Source organism: Scedosporium apiospermum, assembly GCF_000732125.1.
Source record: "Scedosporium apiospermum strain IHEM 14462 chromosome Unknown SEQ_SAPIO_0095, whole genome shotgun sequence".
Lineage (NCBI taxonomy): Eukaryota > Fungi > Ascomycota > Sordariomycetes > Microascales > Microascaceae > Scedosporium > Scedosporium apiospermum.
Window position 1 is genome coordinate 77,990 of NW_015971796.1, and position 18,956 is coordinate 96,945.

Below are 18,956 nucleotides of genomic sequence, written 5' to 3' on the forward strand. Positions count from 1 at the left end.
GAGAGAGAGAAAAGGAGAGTGAATGGACAGGGAATCGTTACAAACAGCCCCAGCCCGCCAGGTTCGAGGAGTCTAGTTGGACTATTTTCTGCTCCGTCACCTTTCCCCACGACCTCTCTCCTCTTTCTCTCTTTCCGGATGTAGCCCACTGCTTGCTACGGCACTAAATATAAATTATAGTGCGCCGCTACCAGACCATGGCGGGGCCCATAGGTGAAGAGGGGATCTTTTGCTCGTCACTCGTTCACTGGCTTTTTACCCTGTGTGGGAAGGTAGCAGCCTCTTTTCATGACTTGATGAATCGCGTCTTGACTTTTGTTTCTTATCTCCCTTCTTGATAGCGATGACGTGTTGGGAGATAGGAGAATGTCCCCGAGTTTGGTAAGAATAGCAGCGGAGATGGTTCTGGATTCGTTGGTAGGGTTTTTATTTAGATCATGCATGGTTTTGAGAAGACGTATTTTGCGATGAAGGGTCAATTGCGAATATCCTTGATACGGTTTTATTTTCTTTTCATTCCCTTGATACAGTGACGGGCTATTTATTAACTTCCCATCCGTTCCGTCGTGTTTTGTTGCCAAATTCTAGCGTGATGCGTTTAAAAACAAAAAGAAAAAAAAAAGGAATGCCCCAAACACCTAGTCTCTCAAATAAGAACACCTCAAGTTGCAATGATCCTCGAAAAGCCCCCCAAACGGGAAAATAAAGAATACACCGTGCAAGACAGCTCTCTCATGGCCCTTGCCACCTCGCCTCTGTAGACGAAACTCACAATCACCTCTCCTTAACCCCTCTTCCTGGGCTTCTGCGTCATCTTCCTAAACGCCTCGATACCGCTCGCACCAATGGGGCGATGCTCAAACGCCCTCGATGATTGCTTGTCGAAGGTGCTGCGGGGTGCGACGGTGTAGCTCTGAGGCATTTCGGGAACACGGGCGCGGTTCGTAGGGCCCGTGGGGGCGAGGGCCCGTTCGCGTTCGGCTTCGAGGCGGGATTGGGAGGGGCGTTGGGAAAGGGAGAATTGGGAGGAGCTGGAGCGTTGTGCGAGCTTGGCGGCTCTTTGTTGGGGAGAGAGAGGTTAGTATGGATTCAACTGGGAAATGCAAAAGTGCGACGGCAAGCTGAGGGGTGAAAATGGGATGAAGAGACGTACTGGTAATCATAGGTGCGTGTCTCTAGCTGACGCTTCTTGTAATCATCCGTCCTCTTGAGAATAGGACGGCTCCAATCCCCGACAAGCTTCTCAGCAATCCGCTTGATATTGGGCTCAGGCCTCTTCGACTTCGTGTAAAAGAAAACGACCTTGCCGAGGCCGCTACCAAGAAGGGCGTCCTTCTCGATGGGCAGCTTGATGAGGTGGTTGAAGATATCGCGCTGGATGTTGTAGGAGGGGAGGCTGCCGTCATGGAGGGGTTCGAGGAAGTAGCGCACGGCGCGGAGAAAGCCCGAATCGGGGTCGAGAACGGCCTCTTGAGCGTTGTTGCGGTTGAGCATGGAGACTACTTCGGGAAGGATCGTCATCTTTTCGACGGCGGGCTGGTTGGCTTCGCGGGCTGTGTTGTCGGCTTCGCAGGCGCGTTCCATCCTTACGACAAGGTCGGCGATCTGGTCATCGATGGGGTCGTCGAGGTCCTAGAAAGAGCAGAAAGTGGGTTAGCACAATTGCAATAAAAGAAAAAGTGACGGAAGGGGAATAGAGGTCCCCAATATCTCCAATCCCCCTCCCTCCCGCCTCCTTGAGAGAAATACGTACGGCTTCATCCTTCTTCTTCTTCCGCCTCGTAGGTCCCTTGACAGCTGCCTCCAGCGCTCGATCAAGAGCTCGTCTCCTCCTCTCCTCCGGCGTCAAATGCGAATCATTCTCGTCTTCTTCTTCGGGCGAAGGCCTCTTCGAAACGGTGCGGGAACCGCCAGCTTCGCTCCGCCTAGCTTTGCGTGGCCGAGACTCGTCATCCTGACCGTCGGCATCGCCATCGCGGGATCTCTTCTTCTTCTCGCGCCTTCCTTCTTTGACCTTCCGTGACTTGTCGGTGTCAGAACGCTGCCGTCTCGCGGCCTTGAGGGTACGGGCAACGTCCTCGTCGATTTCTACGGGTCGGTCCTCGATGTTAGCGGTCTCGGGATCGTAGTCTTCGAACTGATCCTCGTCGAGTTCAGAGAGGATCTCTGATTCCTTGTCGTCATCGTCTTTCTCATCGTCGTCATCGACATCGACTTTGTCTAAGGCGTTATCTTGGGTGGTGTCGTCTTCTTGGTCGTCACGAGGGACGCGCTCCTCCTCGTCTCGAGGGGGAGATCGAGCGGGTGATTCGATATCTGACATTTTGAAAGGACTCGGGGGGAAAAAGATAAATTAGAATAGAATCGTCGACGTCGGGATGGGAGGATCGAAGCGGCGATGGATGGGCTGGAAGAGAAAGTTTCGAGCAAGGATGAGAGGAGAGGCTTTCCAGATCAGATGTGCACTGGATCTGTTCAAAGCCAAAAAGGAAAGAAAGGATAAAGGGTGGCTTCTTCTTTCGACTTGGGAATATTGATAGAAGGGAAGGGTTGGTGGGATTAGCCAAGCTGGTGAATTCTTTTATCAGTTGCACCAGCTTCCTTTGCCTTTTCTCACTTGAAGGCGCTTGCACGGTTGGTTTAAAGTGGCTGATGGGTGAAAATTGATATGTGAATAAGGGAATAAGTACCAAGGTACATACATGCAAGAGCGACTTCACTTGGAAGCTGGAAGGCTGGAGAGTGATGTATACAGTTCCAGAAATAATGGGAACACTGTAAAACTGTGGCTGATGGTTAGTGGCTGGTGGCGGGTGGCTCTTCCTTGAGCTTGTTTACACCCAATTTTGCCGAAATCTGGTTGCCCGAGACAACTAAACTGGGATAATTTATCCTTAATGGACTCTTCGCCCTCACGCTTCCTTAGATTTGATGCCGTGATTTTGCAGCAAATCTGTCAACACCTCCACTCGTTCACCCACATGTATCCCGCTCAACTTCAAATCTTACCTCCAAGCCTACCTTGACTTTGTCGACCCTGGGCAAGCACCGACCGACCGAACCTCCTTTCATCTACTCTAAGTCATTCATGAATGCAAATAATCCCCAACAAACCCAAGGTCGTTCCAAGGTGATAGAAATCCATCATGGATAGGCGAACTTACGAGAGTCCCATGGATTGGGAATACCAGGGTACAGGCCCAGTTGATGTCACTAGCCCTTTTACTCAAATTTCTCGAAATAATCCTAAAAACAGCAGTAAGTCACCTCTCTTGTTTCCGCCTCGTAGCCTCTCTGAAGCATTGAGTCGAGAAGAAAGACAGACGAAATAAAAGCGGGACATGGGAAACGCAGACAGGCCCAGTGCTAACCTGGCAATGATTTCTTCCGCAGTCTTCTCGTCCCCCTCGAAGCCCTCATCCCAAAACAACCTATTCTCGGGCTCTACGCTTCCCTCAACACCGTCGAAACAACAAGCGCCACCCCCTCCATCGTCTTTCTTCACCCCCAGAATACCAGGCGGTCAGGCGGCCCCGCCCTTTCGCAATCCGGCATTCACCACACCGCGCCGACCCTTTGACGAGCTTGCCCTGTCGGAGGCATCGGGAGCCGAGACCAGCCCGGCATTCACGGAGAACTCGGATCTCGCCAACGACACGCCCGAGCTGGATCGCATGAGCGACCTCAATATGGCCACGATTACACCGTCGCGTGTTGACAAGAACTTCCGCTACAGCAAGAATGGTTTGCAATCTAGGCGCTATGCCCCCGGAAAGGGCGAGATCCCACGTCCGTCGAGAGACCACTCCGCCGTCGATTTTGTCCGAAAGCGTAAGAAGCGCAACTACGACAGAGACGTCGGTAGCTCGCGTGGCCGCCACGGAGGCGGATACAGCGATTCGGACGAGGATTCGGACGGCAGCTTGGCGGATGAACGAATGTCGAGATCACGAGACAAGAAGAGGAAGGCTAAGAGCAAGGGGCTGATGGGCGGTCTCTTCACGACCATGCAGCGGAACCCCGACTTCGTCGAGCAGGCGCACAAGCTTATCCGACTGTCTCTGCACCTGATCCTGGTGGGATCGGTCATGTTTGTCGGCTATAAAGGATACAATGCCGTGTCTGCTGACATCATGACGGCGAACCGCGCGGCGCAGGCGGCCAGGCTTAACCAGATTGCCGAGTGCACGAAGCAGTACCAGGAAAATCAATGCGTGCAGAATCTGCCGGCGCTTAGGCAGCTCTGTGAGGAGTGGAAGAACTGCATGACGGATGACCCTGAAGCCATCTTCATGGTCAGAAACACGATTAAGGAGATTGCATCTATTATCAACGAGTTTTCCGGGGAGATGCATCTCAAGGCCTGGGTAAGTGATGAGCTCCTACATCAGATTCTCTCTGCTCACCTGGTGCTAATACTTGGTTGTGATGTAGGGCTTCTTTTTCCTTGCCGTCATTATGTTGATCATCTCCAATACCTTAGCGGCCGGGCGTGTCCATCCCAAGCCCGTGCCTTCGGTGCCCATGGCCCCGCCTTATGCTACTCCGGCGACAGGACCTTGGGCAGCTCCAATGCCCAGTGAGGCGTATCATCAGTGGATGCACATCCAGACGCCGCGTACACGGAGACGTCAACTTGAAATGGACGATGGCACGGACACGGATGACGGTTCTATCAAAGGTTTCAGGGGCGCTGCAATTATGGCTCCGCAAACCCCCAGCAGACGCAGTCCGACCAAGGAGAACAGGTCCATGAGTCCGGTCAAGTTTGGCAGGAGCCCGAGTAAACGGTACTAGGGCGTAATCCCCCTTCAGGTGTGAGGGGATTTGTTCATTTATTCTCCGATTTCTTTTTGTTTGTTTTATTATCCCGTGTACATTGGTCGAGTTTCATGAAGTTGGGTGGGTTGCGTTTATGGGTTACGGATGGAAAGGATATTTGCCAAGCTTCTGGATGTCAAAAAGCAGCAGCATTTCGCATATCGTGTATTATACTGTTTCCTAGGGTGCATTTGAGGAGTATGGTATTGTGCGGCATTGATAGGGTCTATGCGGGCGGAGGAAAAGGTTCGAGGTGGAAATAGGTGCCCTCGTGGTGCCCTCGTGCGTGAAGGATCGTTCTATGAAGGATAGTTCTATGAAGGATCTTGAGACTTCATTCCTGCTCAGTGCTCCGCTCATGACCCAGCTCACCGTCAGATCCTCGTCGAGACAAGGCTGGTGAAATGAATAGGGGTGAGAGTGTTGACCGACTTGGTCAATACGGTCAATTAATATCCGAATGCCTGTGGGATCAAGTCTATATCCGCAATGTTGCGATGTTGCAAGGTTGTACACATCAGCATACGACCCTATTGAAGCCGGTCAGCGGCGTGGTATTTCTTAGGAGGATTTGCACCATCGATCGGATGTTTCCGTGAAAGGCGGAAGCCAAGCGTGAGTGAAGATGGTCAGAACGCACTGCCAGTCTCGCATCAAGCCCAATGGTTGGAGCGGAAGAGGCGTTAGCCACACCGGGTTCCTGGGAAGGTACATCTTATTCCAGTGACACCCACTACGAGGTACATCAGCCCCTGGCGAGTGCAGGAAAGGGGCGGAAGAGCCAAAGTAGGGAGATACTTTGACCAACTTCTACACTACAACAGGCGCACATGTACTTCGGTAACTTCGCCAATTGGGAGCACTCGGGGAATTCGGTGACTCCTCCACACTTGTCCTGGTCTTGTTTAACAGCATCTGAAATTTGTATTTCGTAATTACACAGTCCTGGAGCCCCTTTCCTGAGATGCAAAAAGTATCAATAATACCTGGGAACGAGACCCACAACCTCAACCAACAATTGGGCTTGGAAAAATCTTGAGCTTGGGCCCTGGGCAAACCCTCAATATCAACGACACTTCATTAATTATTACGCTAGTGTACTTCACGTAACATCGATAGTGCATTGTGAGTACTACTGGCGCTCTCCAGGGTGATTACGGTGGTGCTGATTTGGTGGGGGTCCCACAGAAGCCCAACCATCAATTGACCCCAAAGCTTGAACGTGGATGGAGAGGATCGGAGTTGCAATACTGAACACTGATGCGTTGAGGTCCTTCAAGTGTCCATGCCTCATGTTGTGGTGCGCCTGCTCAACAATGGAAACAATTGAAGGTACCGAGTAATTAATGCACTTGGTCGTTCCTGCCTCCCACAGTTCAGCCCAGCAGCACCGCGTTAGTCTCCAACGCGGCTCAAACGTGCCGTCGACGTTCCTTCCCCCTTTGGTCTCGCGGTCTCACTCACGCCTATCAACGTTGTCTTGCACGTACTGCTTCGTACCTCGTACCTCATCTACTCATCTACTCGTTTACTCATTTGCTTCTCCTTCGTGGCGCTCGCCTTGGAGCGGCAACGACATCCAAAGAGTGTCGAGCGCAACATAACGTCAACCATATATGAACCCATGATATTAATCCAAAGTGTTCTCTGATTTTTTTTTTCTAGCATCTTCCTCAATACTTACTGGCTGCCTTTCCCCTGTCCTTTCCCCGCATCCCCCGGCACCAACGAAGACCAGCTGAACTTTAGGACACGGTTCGGAGCGAAGAGAAAGTACAACACCGCCCTTTGGTAACCGAGCTGTTTCTTCAAGCTCCAGACCTCTACCTCGCAGAAGAACGAAGCTCCCCCTCCCTCCGCCTGCCAAGATCCGTCCGCCGAGACCTCAGTTCCTTCGGCAAAGGCCCTCACTCCATCCCTCCACCGCACCGCTCATGACCGCCGCAAAACCGCGACATTGAAAACGGCCTTTCCCCAACTCTACCACCAATCTAGCTGCAGCTCTCCTCAATTGATCAACTCTCGAGACCCCTCACCTCCAAGAATCTTCCCCCTCCATTGATCGCTTTTCGCTATCCCCTTCAATTGATCTCCCAAACCCGCGCCAAGCCCTGACCTCAACATGACTTAGAGCCTTCCCAAGGGAGCTTCGGGAGACGCGACTCTGGCTTCTGCGCTGCAAGACTGCCACCTCCTCTGCGCCGAGCATCCGTGCTGGCCACTTGCCTTTGCGCGAACAGCCCATTGCTTCCCGGCTTCCATCTCCGCGACGACAAACCCTAAGACAGTATCAGTCTTAGATCTCTCTAGCTCGCCTTCTCGTCACTCACTCACATCATCCTATCGTGTCATCCTATTCTGTCCCTCATTTTTGCCGAACCCGACCCGAAATCCCCTGTTGTCATCCGAAAGCCTGGCCTGGCCCCTCTCTCTCTCTCTCTCTCTCTCTCTCCTCTCCCATTGACAACTAGCCCGTCCCGAGACCCCGCGCCCTCTCTAAGCATGTTCCGTACGGCAGCTACCCTTTCCCCTCTGACGAAACCCAATTCCCAGTCCCGACAGCGCCTGATCGGCCCGGCGCTAATATTGGAGGGAAATAAGGTATAGAATCCCGGGGGTTTTCTCTGTTCTAACCAGACTCTGAACGCCATTGCCGTCGGCCAACAATGGAGGACACTCCGTCCTCCCACTCCGCGGCTAGGACCCCAAGGGCCGCTAGCATCGGTCCTGTCGGGGAATTGCAATCGAGGCCCTCATCAGCAGCCTCTAGTGTCCCTGGCCCCCCGCCCCTGCCCGGCGCGCCGTCTTCTTCCTCATCCTCCACGGTTACAGGTTCAGTAGGAACAGGATCATTGCCGCCAGGTGGTGCTCCCACTGCTATTATAGATCCAAATCGACAGTTCTCCAAGCGCCGGAGGGGCCATGGGGTTGTGACGCCAAATGCATGCACTGAGTGTCGTAAGAAGCGCGCAAAGGTGAGGCATAGATATACTCCCTCTGCGCCATGAATTTCCTTCCTCGGGGTCTTCTACTGCTTCCCGATGTCCTTCTTTGCCCTAATACTTTGCACTCCCTGTGTCCTTGTCTTCCCAGACATTGCCAATCCCGGCTTTCCCTTGTTGCGACCGGTTCTCCATGGAATCTACCTTGGCAGACCGTTCTTGTCATGGCTGCACACAGCCCCTCCTGCCCACTCACCAATCCTAGTTTGATCATATTCTGACACTTTGCTTATCCTTGATGCTTCGTTATTATAGTGCGACGGCCAAAAACCCTGCGCGAGATGCAAGGCTCAAAAGAACGTCGAGTGTATATACGAGATCCCTGTTCGCCAATCCAAGGAGAATTTGCGAGGTGAGATTGAACAGCTACGCCAGCGCCAGAGAGCGAGCGACCAGGTCATCACAGCCCTTCTTCGTCCTGAGCTATGGCAAGAGGTACTCAATCGTCTTCGAGGCGGTCAGAGCGTTGAGGCCGTTTCGGACTGGCTAGGCGGCGCGCTGCCCCCGGGCCCCGGCAGCACTGTTCCCCCGTTCGCTAGACCCATTGAGCCTGCCTATACCGGCCGTCCTGGGGGCATATCAGCCGTCGGTTTTACAGGTTCGGGCCCGGGATCCATGTCCACATTGACCCTCGGTGCCGGTCAGTCACACAGTCCCATCGCTCGGCAGCATCCTGCAGGGCCGGCCCTGCCGCCATTGCCCGCCTCGGCACACCTTCCCGGCCTTCGCACCTCGGAGATTGACCAGACCCAGCAGCACAGCCCGTGGAACTTTTCTTCGCACTCACAGAGCGGAGTGTCAACCACAAGCGAGTCCCATCAAGGACTTATGAATTGGACTCCCGGCGTAAGTCAGCCGTCCTCTCGTGTTGGCTCCTGGGTTGAGGGCATGCATCCCGAAGCCGGTTCACCCGAGTACGGTCAAGCCCGGTACCGCTGGCTCGACCAGGTACTTTCCCCACTTGATATGCCCGAGCACAAAGTCCCTGCTATAGAGTGGACCGCCATCACCTCGGACTTCACCCTTGTTCAGCATCTCCTCTCTCTCTACTTTTGCTGGGAGTACCCAACGTTTGCGTCGCTCAGCAAAGAGCACTTCTACAAGGACTTCAACGACGGTACGCGGCGGTATTGCTCCCCGATCCTCGTAAACGCCCTGCTAGCGCTTGGCTGCCGCTTTTCCACGCGACCGAACACGCGCGCGAACCCCTCCGACCCCACCACGTCGGGCGACCACTTTTTCAAGGAATCGCTGCGCCTCTTCCATCTCGAGGCCGACCACCGGAGCCTGACGACGATCCAGGCATTAGGTATCATGTCCATCCGAGAGGCCAGCTGCGGGCGGGATTCGGAGAGTTGGTACTATGCCGGCCAGAGTATACGCATCGCTATTGAGATGGGCTTGCATCTCAATGACGGCATGGGCGACGACGATGAGGTTGCCGTGAAAGCCGCGACGTTTTGGGGCGCTTTTGCACTGGACCAGTATGTCCTCCCTTGTTTCTCCTTTATTTCCTTTTCCTTTTCTAGTCTTCTTTCTTTTAGGAGGCCGCGGGGGCGGGGAGTTGTTAACATTTCCTCCTATAAGCTGGCAGGAGAATTAGTTTCACGTCGGTTTTTGCTAACCTTTGTTTTTCTGAGTTACACAGCGCTTGGTCGCTTGCCACGGGCTCGCTGCCGCAGTGCTCATGCGTCCCGCATTTGCCGCCTAAACCCGCCATTATCGACGACATTGAGGCTTCGTTATGGATACCGTATACTGACGATGGTATGTATCGATATTTATTCTGATAGCCGGGAGAGTTCCTCTCTCGACCGGAAGATATCGGGGATGTTCGGCTAACTTTTTTTTTTTTTGCTGCCTGAACTCCAGGGCTTCCTTTACAGCGTTCCTGTCTACAGCCATCGAATGTCCGCTCGGTGTATAAGTGCTTCTGTGAGTTGAGCGAGCTCGTTCACCAGTCTCTGTACATCCTACACACGCCGGGTCGACCGTTGACGAGCCGCGACTTACTGGGCATCTATACCCAGTACCTCGATTGGTATGACCGGATCCCCGAGGTTCTTCGCCTAGGCCACAACTTTACGCCGGCGGTCCTTTTTGCGCAGTGAGTATCAGTATATCCACATCTCTCGAGATCGAGCCGCCGTCGGAGGAACGAACCAAGTGACGGGGAAAAAAGCAAGGTCGTAGAAGATGAAGGAAGATGGAGTATTCTGTGCTAACACTTTCGCTTCATGAAAAAAAAGCATGTATTATCACTTTGCTATCTTATTACTCTTCCGGCCTCTCATAAAATTAAGGATCCTTGGATCCAAAGTCCTACCTCGGGACGTTTGCTCACAGGCGGCAGATGCTATCCAAGGCTTGCTGCGGTCATACTCGCAGCTCTACACCCTCCGCCGCACCCCATCCTTCGTCCCTTACTTTGTCCTGACGTCAGCCATCATGCATATGGCTATCGCCGCATCTCCGCCATCCGTCGCCTCCACTCCTGTATCGGCGGACCAAGGGCCCCCTCCACAGCAGGGTACGCATCCACCCGAGACTAGCCCCGAGACGAGCGGCGTCGGAGCAGCCGCACCGTCATCGCGATCCGACCCGCGCGTCTTCAACTCGATCAGCCAGGGCATCGCCGACCTCGCCGAGATGGCTCCCTGCCACCACTTCGCGCAGCAAGCCCTCAACATCCTCCGGTACCTCGCGAAGAAGTGGAACATCGACGTTGACATGGGTCGCGAGAAGACCGAGGCCGCCGAGGACATCGACGGCCTCCTCAGACCGCGCACTGACAGCCTCAACTTCTTCGCGCCCGACGTTCAAATCGAAGATTTTGTCTGCGGGTGGACGGGCGGCGCTTCTAGCGTCGGCGGAAAGGTGATGCTGGCGCCGCCGCCGCCGAGGCCGGTCTCGGATAATCCGCTCTTTTGGCCGTTTCCGCTGCAGGGGAGACCGCTTCTGCCAACGGGGAGAGAGCTGGCCGATGCGGGATTTGCCCTTATCTAGGCCGGTTGCATAGTTGGTCGGCGACCGCTTTTCTCCCCGCCTACAAGACGGGAGGATTCCTCCTCTTTATTATTCACTTCCTTCTTATAGCCATTAGCCCGCTCTTTGCATCCTTCATTTTTAGGGCGTTTGAGTTTCAGCCTCTTGTTTCTCTTTGTTTATATTTATTTAGAAGGATAGGAAAGGTATACCCCAAGGCAATGTGCGTGTGTAGGATAGTAACAGGATTTGTGCAAAGCGGGGGAATGACGGTGTCATGGGGGATTCACATTTCTGTAGCATTAACCCTCTGGTAAAGATAGATGTGATTACGAAAATATATGGATAATGCGAACGAGAAGCTCGACATCTTTCTTGGAGATCAAGTTGGGTTGGTTGACTGGGGCTGTCGAGCATGTCAATGATATCGCTCAACCGAGGTATTTAATTTGATATGCAATTCTGAAAATATATGTAAATAAACGACCTACTTGTTCCGCGGGATCATGCGCTTAAACGGTACACACCCCCTTGCTCTTGCCTAACACGCCAGCCTCGGCTCATCAAATCTGGCGACGACGTCCGTGACATCAGCTGGGACCATCTCCAACATCGATCCCGCCGTGCCTCCTATTCTTCCCTCCACTCCGTTTCTCTCTAGAATCGACGTCGAACGAGACGCAATTGACCGCGAATCTGCATCCCGGTCTCAACAATGCCAACGCCCTCGCGCCGGCTTGGCGGCGGCAGGACCGTCCTGTCCCCTCCCAAGCTGCTTCACATGTATGAGGACTTTATCACCAAGAACGCCGGGCAGGTGTCGCAGATTGAGTCTGCGCTGCGATCACTAACCTACATTATTCCGGGTACGGAATTTATTCATTCTCTTTAGCCTCTACGCCATTTCTCGGCCCCATTTGAGCTTGGCTAACTTGGAGCTCAAAACAGGCCGCTTCCGCGATGCAGAAATCGCCTCCGAAACCCTCCACTCCGGTGTCCAGCTCCTCTCCCTCTACCACGACAGCCTCCTCACGCGCGCCGTTGCGACGATATCCCGTGGCCCCGGCACGCGAGCGCCCTCCCCGCACACGCGCTACACGCGCTACTGGACGCAACGCAGCACCCTCTACCGGCGCGTAGCGCTCCTGCTCCAGATGGTCCGATACACGGAGCTCCTCCTCGAGATGGCGGCGAAGCGACGGGGCGGAGAGCGCGCCCGGTGGCGAATCGTCGTCCTCTTGGAATTCATCAAGGCGGTTTGTCGGCTGGTGCTGTTGCGGATCACGAGCTCGAGACCCATCATGTCGCCTGTGCTGCCCGAGCGCGACCCCGTGGTGCCGGACGATTCGGCGTCGGAGGACGGTGAGTCGGCCGTCAGTGAGCTGTGGGATGATGCGGCTAGCAGTACGGGTGCGACGGGGACCTGTTCGTCGATGTCCTCTAGCAAGTCGGCTCATGAAAAGGAGTGGACCATGCCCCGGACGGGGATGAACCTCCCCTCTCTCCCCACGGCGTCGGACATCACGACGTACCTCCTCTCCCGGGTCCTCACACCCGAGGACATCAAGCCCGCGACGAAGCTCGTCAACCAGCTCCGCGGATCGGGCCAGGCCGCCGAGGTCCTACACATCCTCGCGCCACTCATCTACGCCGTCTGCCTCGCCCTCTCGAGATCCTCCTCCCCCGAGGCCAGGAGGAAGGCGTGGGGCCCCTGGATCGCGGGCGTCGCGGTCGAGTACGCGGCGAGGCAGCTGCGCGAGAAGGGTCTGAGGACGACGCCCCTGGAGAAGGACGAGTGGAGGAGGAGGGGATGGGCGATGGGGTGGTGGGCTATGAGGGGGCCGTTTTACGAGAGTGTGGTGAAGGGAGTTGTGCAGGGGGTTAGGAGGAGGGTTCCTGGGGTTTTGGGAGGGATTTTGGAGGATTATGAGTATCTTTGGGAGAATTACTACTTTAGTACGAGTAGTGATTAGGTGGGTGGATGCGGGTATGGACTTGTATTCATTTTTTGGTCTTTTCTTTTGTGTGTTTTGTTCTTCATGTGTGTGTTTATCATATTCTTTATTGTTTAATGTTTTTGTTTGTGGGTGGAGGGACGGCATTTTTCGATGTAAATGGGAAATACCCGCGCGTGGTAGATGAATAGAGCATTTCGTATGCATCGTTTGTGGCACGGCAAGACGATGGTGTGGACCGGGGCGTTCTACGTTACATGGTCGGTGGTGAGTCCATAGATATATGACTGGTCTTGACTAGCTCTAGGTAATACTTGAAGGAGCTGGGGCATAGATATACTTGATAGTCTCTTCAAGTTGGGATATAGCAGCTTTGATCGAGGAAAGAAAGGGAAGAGAAGTTTAACGTTCGATCGAAACCAAGTTCAACTTTGCCATGCCAGCCAACTACAAGCGAGCGCGTTGGACATAGGACTTAGCTGGATCAGATGGGTCGTTGGAGAATTTGGGAATGGCTAGTACGGGTGAGGAATGAGTAAGAGATACCTAGAATATACCTCATAGGCTATGTTCGTGAGGCAGTGAGACATGATTGGGAACTACGAGGCGTCGTAGAGGATGCTTCTTCTCCCCTTGGGCTGAGCCGTTATTCTATGTTGGAGGACCGAGACTCGGCGCAACCATCATGTCTAACGAGTTCTTGTAGCACGCTTGATATTGGGGTGCTAGACAGCACGGAGAATATACTCCTTCTACTACTCTTGTCGCTATTTGGAGTTTACTTCGGCCTCACTCTGCTATTGCCCATCCTCACAAGCAAGACGTTTATCTAGTGGTGGCACGACGAGGGACATCACAAAGGCTATTGACGTCTTCGAAAGGATTACTTTTGAACAAACTACGGATCTATCATTTCGATCTCGGAGAGAGGATAGAGCAAAGGAGCGCTAGAATCCAATCCTCAAAGGGCTTACGATCCCAATCCCGTTGAGCGCGGCCATGAACCGGCTCCTGGAAATTCCATCTAGGATTTCATACGAAGGCAGTACCACACGACTCGGCAACTAGCAAAGAGGAATGGAAAAATTCCCACTCACAGGGAAAACCATGGACCTGCATTAGCATCTCGTAGACTGCAGGAAAACCTCTAGTATTCCTCGAAACCTGGGTAGCAAAACGGAATAGCCAAGCCCATCTTGGCGGCACGCACCCGGCTGGCGATATTTCGTGAAATTGCCGTGCCCATCTTTCCACGAGTGTCCGGGTTTGTGAACAGTTCAACTAGCCTCGATGGGGCAATCCGAAGCCGGGGCAGCTCGAGATTTGCAGCTCCAGTCCAGCAAGCGGGAACTGGTTTTCCAGGTAAAAAAGGGCTGGTTCTGCGATACCGGGGAAACTCTGTCGCCTAGAAGTGGAACGACGGAATCTCTAACCCGGAGGAGCAAGGTGCCGGTGTGAGTGGTGCAATAGACCGGCGCATCTCGTCCACTCTGAGGGCTTTTTTTTCCTCCTCCCAGGTTTTCCCCCTACTCGGGCTGCTCGGGCAGGTGAAATCCCATCCGGTCCCTTACATCGCTCACTCCGAGGACAATACTCTGGAAAGCCAGAGGAGGATCCGGATAATAATGATGTGGGCGGCTAGTCAAAGGGAAATTTTGATAAAATTTCCTGGGGAATGCTGGGGCTGGGATGTTAGATTCAGGTCAGCCGGTCGGTTGATCCACCGGTAAGGAAAAAGAAGCTTCAAACAGGAAGAAAGCCCTTTTCTCCCCCTCTTCCTGAAGCAGAATCCCGCGTGGAGAAGGCCAGCACATCAACGGACCAAAACCCGGGGAAGTCTACAGAGAAGCCTGCTCAACGCACGCCCCCCCCCCCCCCCCCCCCCCCCCCCCCCCCCCCGCACCACACAGCATCCATAAGCCCTTTTGCGCATCTCATGTCGGCCACTTTTGCTCGTTGCGATCAATGGCATAAAACGAAGATCCGGTTCATAGAAAAGAACAGACAAAAATGCCCGAGCAAGTAGCGGTGTTTCATGCTCTTCTCCTCTCCAGGCAGTAGAAACCAGATTTCCAAAAAAGACACCGACCACTGCAGCAACGCTCGGGCATATACAGCATACACACACCCTCTATAACTGCGCGAGATAGATTTGGGAGCACCTAAAGTTCAAACCCACGGCGCACACCTGAGGGGTTGCGCGGGGGGGTTGGGGGTTTTAGAGTAAAGTGTATGTGTGTGTGGGTGGGTGGTTGTCTACAGGAAAAAGGCGGCTGAGAGAACGAAAAGAGTCCAGCATGCAGGTAAACGGCCGCCCCTCTCCCGTCTCTCAGTTGTCTCGGACTTAGGTGAGAGAAGAAGGGAAGGGCGGAAGAGGGGACGGGGACGGGGACGGGCAGCCGCGTCAACGAGGACCCTGGTAAAACAAGAAGAGCTTTTGTTCGGTTGTTGTCAGTGTCATGAGTTCTGGATGCGGGGCTCATCCGGGACTTGGGGACTTTAGTAGAAGGTTGTTAAGCCGTTGGTGGAGAGGAGACAGAGACCCTAGATCGAGATGAGTAGTTAGAGTATGGGGGTGGACAAGGTTAGGGTTTGTTTAAGGGTCCCGCCATCCATGAATGAGGCTGGAAGACGGCATGAAGCGGAGTTGGAATGCCTCGTGGTGCCCTTGCCGTGGTAGCAGCGATGCTATGTGCGGGGTAAATAACACGTTCTGTTAAGAGCCTCAAAACGGCATCAAGGTTTTGTGCTGGAGGATCAAAGGTGTTTCTCGTTACATTGGGGAACAGGAAGCATGGGCGAGATGCTTAAAGCAAAGTCGATCTGCGTGCGGCATGGACGTTGACATGGGCATGGATAGTAATGGGGCATAGGCTATAGTAGCTGGAATGGGGTATAAGAGATGGGGGACATGAGATGCATGGGGGATGAGCGGCGGTAGCGGCATCACGACCCGATATCTGGGGAAGAGTGGTCGATCAGAGATGGAAGGGTGATTGTATCGACTTGTTGCTGTGGGGGGAAAAAAGGGGGGGGGGGGGGGGGGGTGCGAATGGCACAAAAGTTGAGCAGCCAAGACGATCAAGCGAAGAACGAACAACGAACTGGATCTGCGGGGATTTGTTTTAGGTTTTGAGTCGCATGGACAGCGTTGGAGGGATCAAAATGGATGATGGATGGATGGCTGGTTTCGTTTTTCTGGTTCAGCTCGCTGGTTGGCTGAAAGAGGTTGGGACTGGAGAAGACAAAATAAAGGACCGAAAAAAAAAGTTGGGGTGAAGAAGCGGGGAAAGCGTCTCATGTTCTTCGATGGGTACTTCTCTTCTTGTCGATGCGGCGTTATCGTCATGCCGTGTCGAAGGGTTGTGGCTTTTGATCTGTGGTTGAGACGAGGTTGGGTCGAGGCCATGGTGTAGATGGTGTAGATGGAGGTGTGGTCAAGTGTAAGTGAAAGTGCAAGTCTGGTTCTGGGTGCGGCTTTTGGCCTGCAGCAACAGTGTCTCAAGTTTAAGCGGGGTAACGACATGGAGAGAACTTGGTGCATATCAAGATGAGCAAGCTATATCAGAATGTTTCTACGCAGGTAGCACGAGGTTGAATTAGGAAACAGCCACGTCGAGAGGAGAGGCGAGGTGGGATGCAGAAGGATCCGGAATGGGAAATGGGGCAGCCGCGTGAGTGAGTGCCACAGTCGAGGCGGATGTGGATGTGGTTGAGAGTTAAGGTTAAACGAAGAGTGAGACGAAATTGAAGCTACAAGACAAGTCTGCATCAATCAGTGCAGTCAATCTGAGGTGATGATATCCTGTCGAGGTGACGTTCTATTAAACATTCTGCCTTTCTGCCTTTCTGCCTTTCTGCCTGGATCCAACTGACACCGACCGACAACAATGAGCAAAACCGACATCGACAGCTCCAGGACTGACCTGACACTGACACCAACAGTCAACGTTGATTCTGACACTGACAGCCAGATGAGACGGTGAGATCACAACCTGTCAGTCGGCAACGGTCTCTGTCTGTCGCTGTCCCCCAACTGCCAACAATGAATGACACTCGACAAGTCTGGTCGGTTCTGGATTCAACTGTCAGTTTCTCGCTAGATTATTTTAGCGGCTCAGTCATGTTGACAGTTCAGGTTCCCAATGTTCCAAATTGTCCTGGATCAGACAGAGTTGGATTGAGCCTAATCCGAAGTGCTGCAACAAGGATGAGGACGAAGTACTGAGCATGCTTCGTATACTTCCATTGCTCCTCGAACATGAGATCAAAGATCAACACCGCCCGTGTCCGCATCACTGATGCGAATGCGATCCCACCTTGACAGCACATCACGAAACTCTAGACGAGGGCGAAACAAGACCGAGAAAAAAACAGAGTAGGAAGGAAAAAATCAATTGAGCCGAGCCGCAAAAGAAAATAGAATGTGGCTCGGTTGGCAAAATCACCGAAGAAGGAAACCCTGCCAACCATTCGCAATAACACTAACACTCTACCAGTACCAATCTTCCATCGTGATCCATCGCTTCCGAGTCTCTGGGTCGGTTAAGCCATGATGAAACACGGACCCTCCAGCGAGCCCTCACCCTGCTTCCACGCCTTTTTTTTATATATATAATATTATTATGACTATTATAACTCCATCTTTCTTCTCGGGAATTTGACACCTGCCACATTGCCCGCTCGCCTCTCGTCATGACAGCTCGTGAAAGGGGGGGTGGAAGGAGGTTTGATATTCTGACACTGACACTGGCATGTCGGCGCCAGTCCGTGTGCTCTCATTCGATGCCACATCCAGCCACAACTTCTGTCGTTACCACACCTTCAAGCCCTCCTCCCCAACCTCAGAATAGACGTCACTTACCATGATAGGATGGGCTATATCGAGCGCGGGAGGAGGGGGTGTCGGTAGATTCCTTGATTGTGCGACTTCCAACTTACCAAGTAATACTACTTGTCTTTCTTCCATTCTGGTTCTGTATCAGGGCAGCACACACAGACAGACAAGGCGGATGCACATCTCCATCTCCACATCCTTCTTATTTTCCCTTTTCTCTGCACACATTCCAACTGCGGCATCGTGCGTATGAAGTAGAGAGCAGAGGAGCACCCTGCATACTGGAATCCGCCCGCTGCCTTCTTTTCCATTCCTCATGCCCGCTTGTGCGAGGTGTCGGGGTGTCAAAAAAGGAAATGAGTAGACTGTGCATCGTTAGCTGCACATCTTAGAGCGTGTCTATCTGCATGATCCAAAGAACCTATATGCCGTAGCCGCCCATCTTTCCTGATCGATTGGGCAAGCGTGATATAGAAACCTGGAACAGAAACACACGTCTCCTCAACTCCTCAACTCCTCAACGGGAGAGCTGCGGCATGATGCAGAAGCAGGAAAGAAAAAAGGGCCTCCAAGTAGAACTGTTGGGGGTGATCCAGCGACAGAGGATCTGGGGAGGGAGGGGAGGGGGCAAGCAAGGAAAAAAAAGGAAGGAAAGGTCAAACAGGGCCCCAGCGACTCGAGCGAGTGCGGATGCACAAGACGAATCCGCCGGTTTGGCAGCCGGGGTCCCAAGGAAAGAATGCAGAATGCAGCATGGTCACATTGAGCGACGCGGCACGTCCGGCCTTTACTTGGGAGGCATGCGTATGCAGCAAGAGAAAAATGTTGGAACGGAAGGTAGTACTTCGTAGCGGCGGGCGAGCGAGAGCGAGAGGCAGAGAGGGAGAGAGGGAGAAGGCGAAAAAAGAGGGTAGAGAGGGGTATCGGAAATCGGAAATGACGATCTTGATCCTTTTCGGAGACGCAGGAGGAAGCAGAAAAACACGAAATAAGAGTTGACATATGATAACGCTGGGTCAGATCTGATGCCAAGGCAGACCAAGGACAATAGCTTCAATGTTCGTATCCAGTTGATCTATTATCTACAAGCAAGATATCGATTGATCCGTATCGTGTATCGTGCAGTATCGCCGATCATTGAAGCGAAGGTTGGGACGTGGCGGCGAACATCCGATCTAAGAGAAAGAAAAAAGTCCCCCGAGGCATACCCAAAGAGGAGACCAAAAAAGAAAACTACAAAAGATCACAAAAAGCACAGATGGGGAAAGGGAATCGGATAGGATTGTCCATTTTGGGTGCGACCTTGACAGAAAACAGCCTCCGGTTTCCAGTCCGGTCCATCCAAGGAAAGCAAAC

At 53.2% G+C, this 18,956-nt stretch overlaps 4 protein-coding genes across 4 annotated transcripts; 3 read left to right on the forward strand and 1 right to left on the reverse strand.

Annotated features, from left to right (window-relative positions):
• Positions 1-784: 784 nt before the first annotated feature.
• Positions 785-2,323, reverse strand: SAPIO_CDS4867 (Transcription factor iws-1; the record flags this gene model as incomplete). The annotated part of the gene is made up of 3 exons (XM_016787319.1): positions 785-1,058; positions 1,154-1,632; positions 1,754-2,323. 3 exons carry the CDS (start codon positions 2,321-2,323, stop codon positions 785-787), a joined length of 1,323 nt encoding a protein of 440 aa, XP_016642994.1.
• Positions 2,324-3,146: 823 nt separating this feature from the next.
• SAPIO_CDS4868 (Uncharacterized protein) lies at positions 3,147-4,797 on the forward strand (the record flags this gene model as incomplete). Its single annotated transcript, XM_016787320.1, has 3 exons — positions 3,147-3,258; positions 3,394-4,367; positions 4,435-4,797. The coding sequence occupies 3 exons, from the start codon at positions 3,147-3,149 to the stop codon at positions 4,795-4,797; spliced, it is 1,449 nt and encodes a 482-aa protein (XP_016642995.1).
• Positions 4,798-7,487: 2,690 nt separating this feature from the next.
• SAPIO_CDS4869 (uncharacterized protein) lies at positions 7,488-10,829 on the forward strand (the record flags this gene model as incomplete). Its single annotated transcript, XM_016787321.1, has 5 exons — positions 7,488-7,796; positions 8,079-9,307; positions 9,472-9,590; positions 9,696-9,930; positions 10,127-10,829. The coding sequence occupies 5 exons, from the start codon at positions 7,488-7,490 to the stop codon at positions 10,827-10,829; spliced, it is 2,595 nt and encodes an 864-aa protein (XP_016642996.1).
• Positions 10,830-11,523: 694 nt separating this feature from the next.
• Positions 11,524-12,781, forward strand: SAPIO_CDS4870 (Peroxisomal membrane protein pex16; the record flags this gene model as incomplete). Its single annotated transcript, XM_016787322.1, has 2 exons — positions 11,524-11,674; positions 11,757-12,781. The coding sequence occupies 2 exons, from the start codon at positions 11,524-11,526 to the stop codon at positions 12,779-12,781; spliced, it is 1,176 nt and encodes a 391-aa protein (XP_016642997.1).
• Between the last annotated feature and the right edge of the window lie 6,175 nt (positions 12,782-18,956).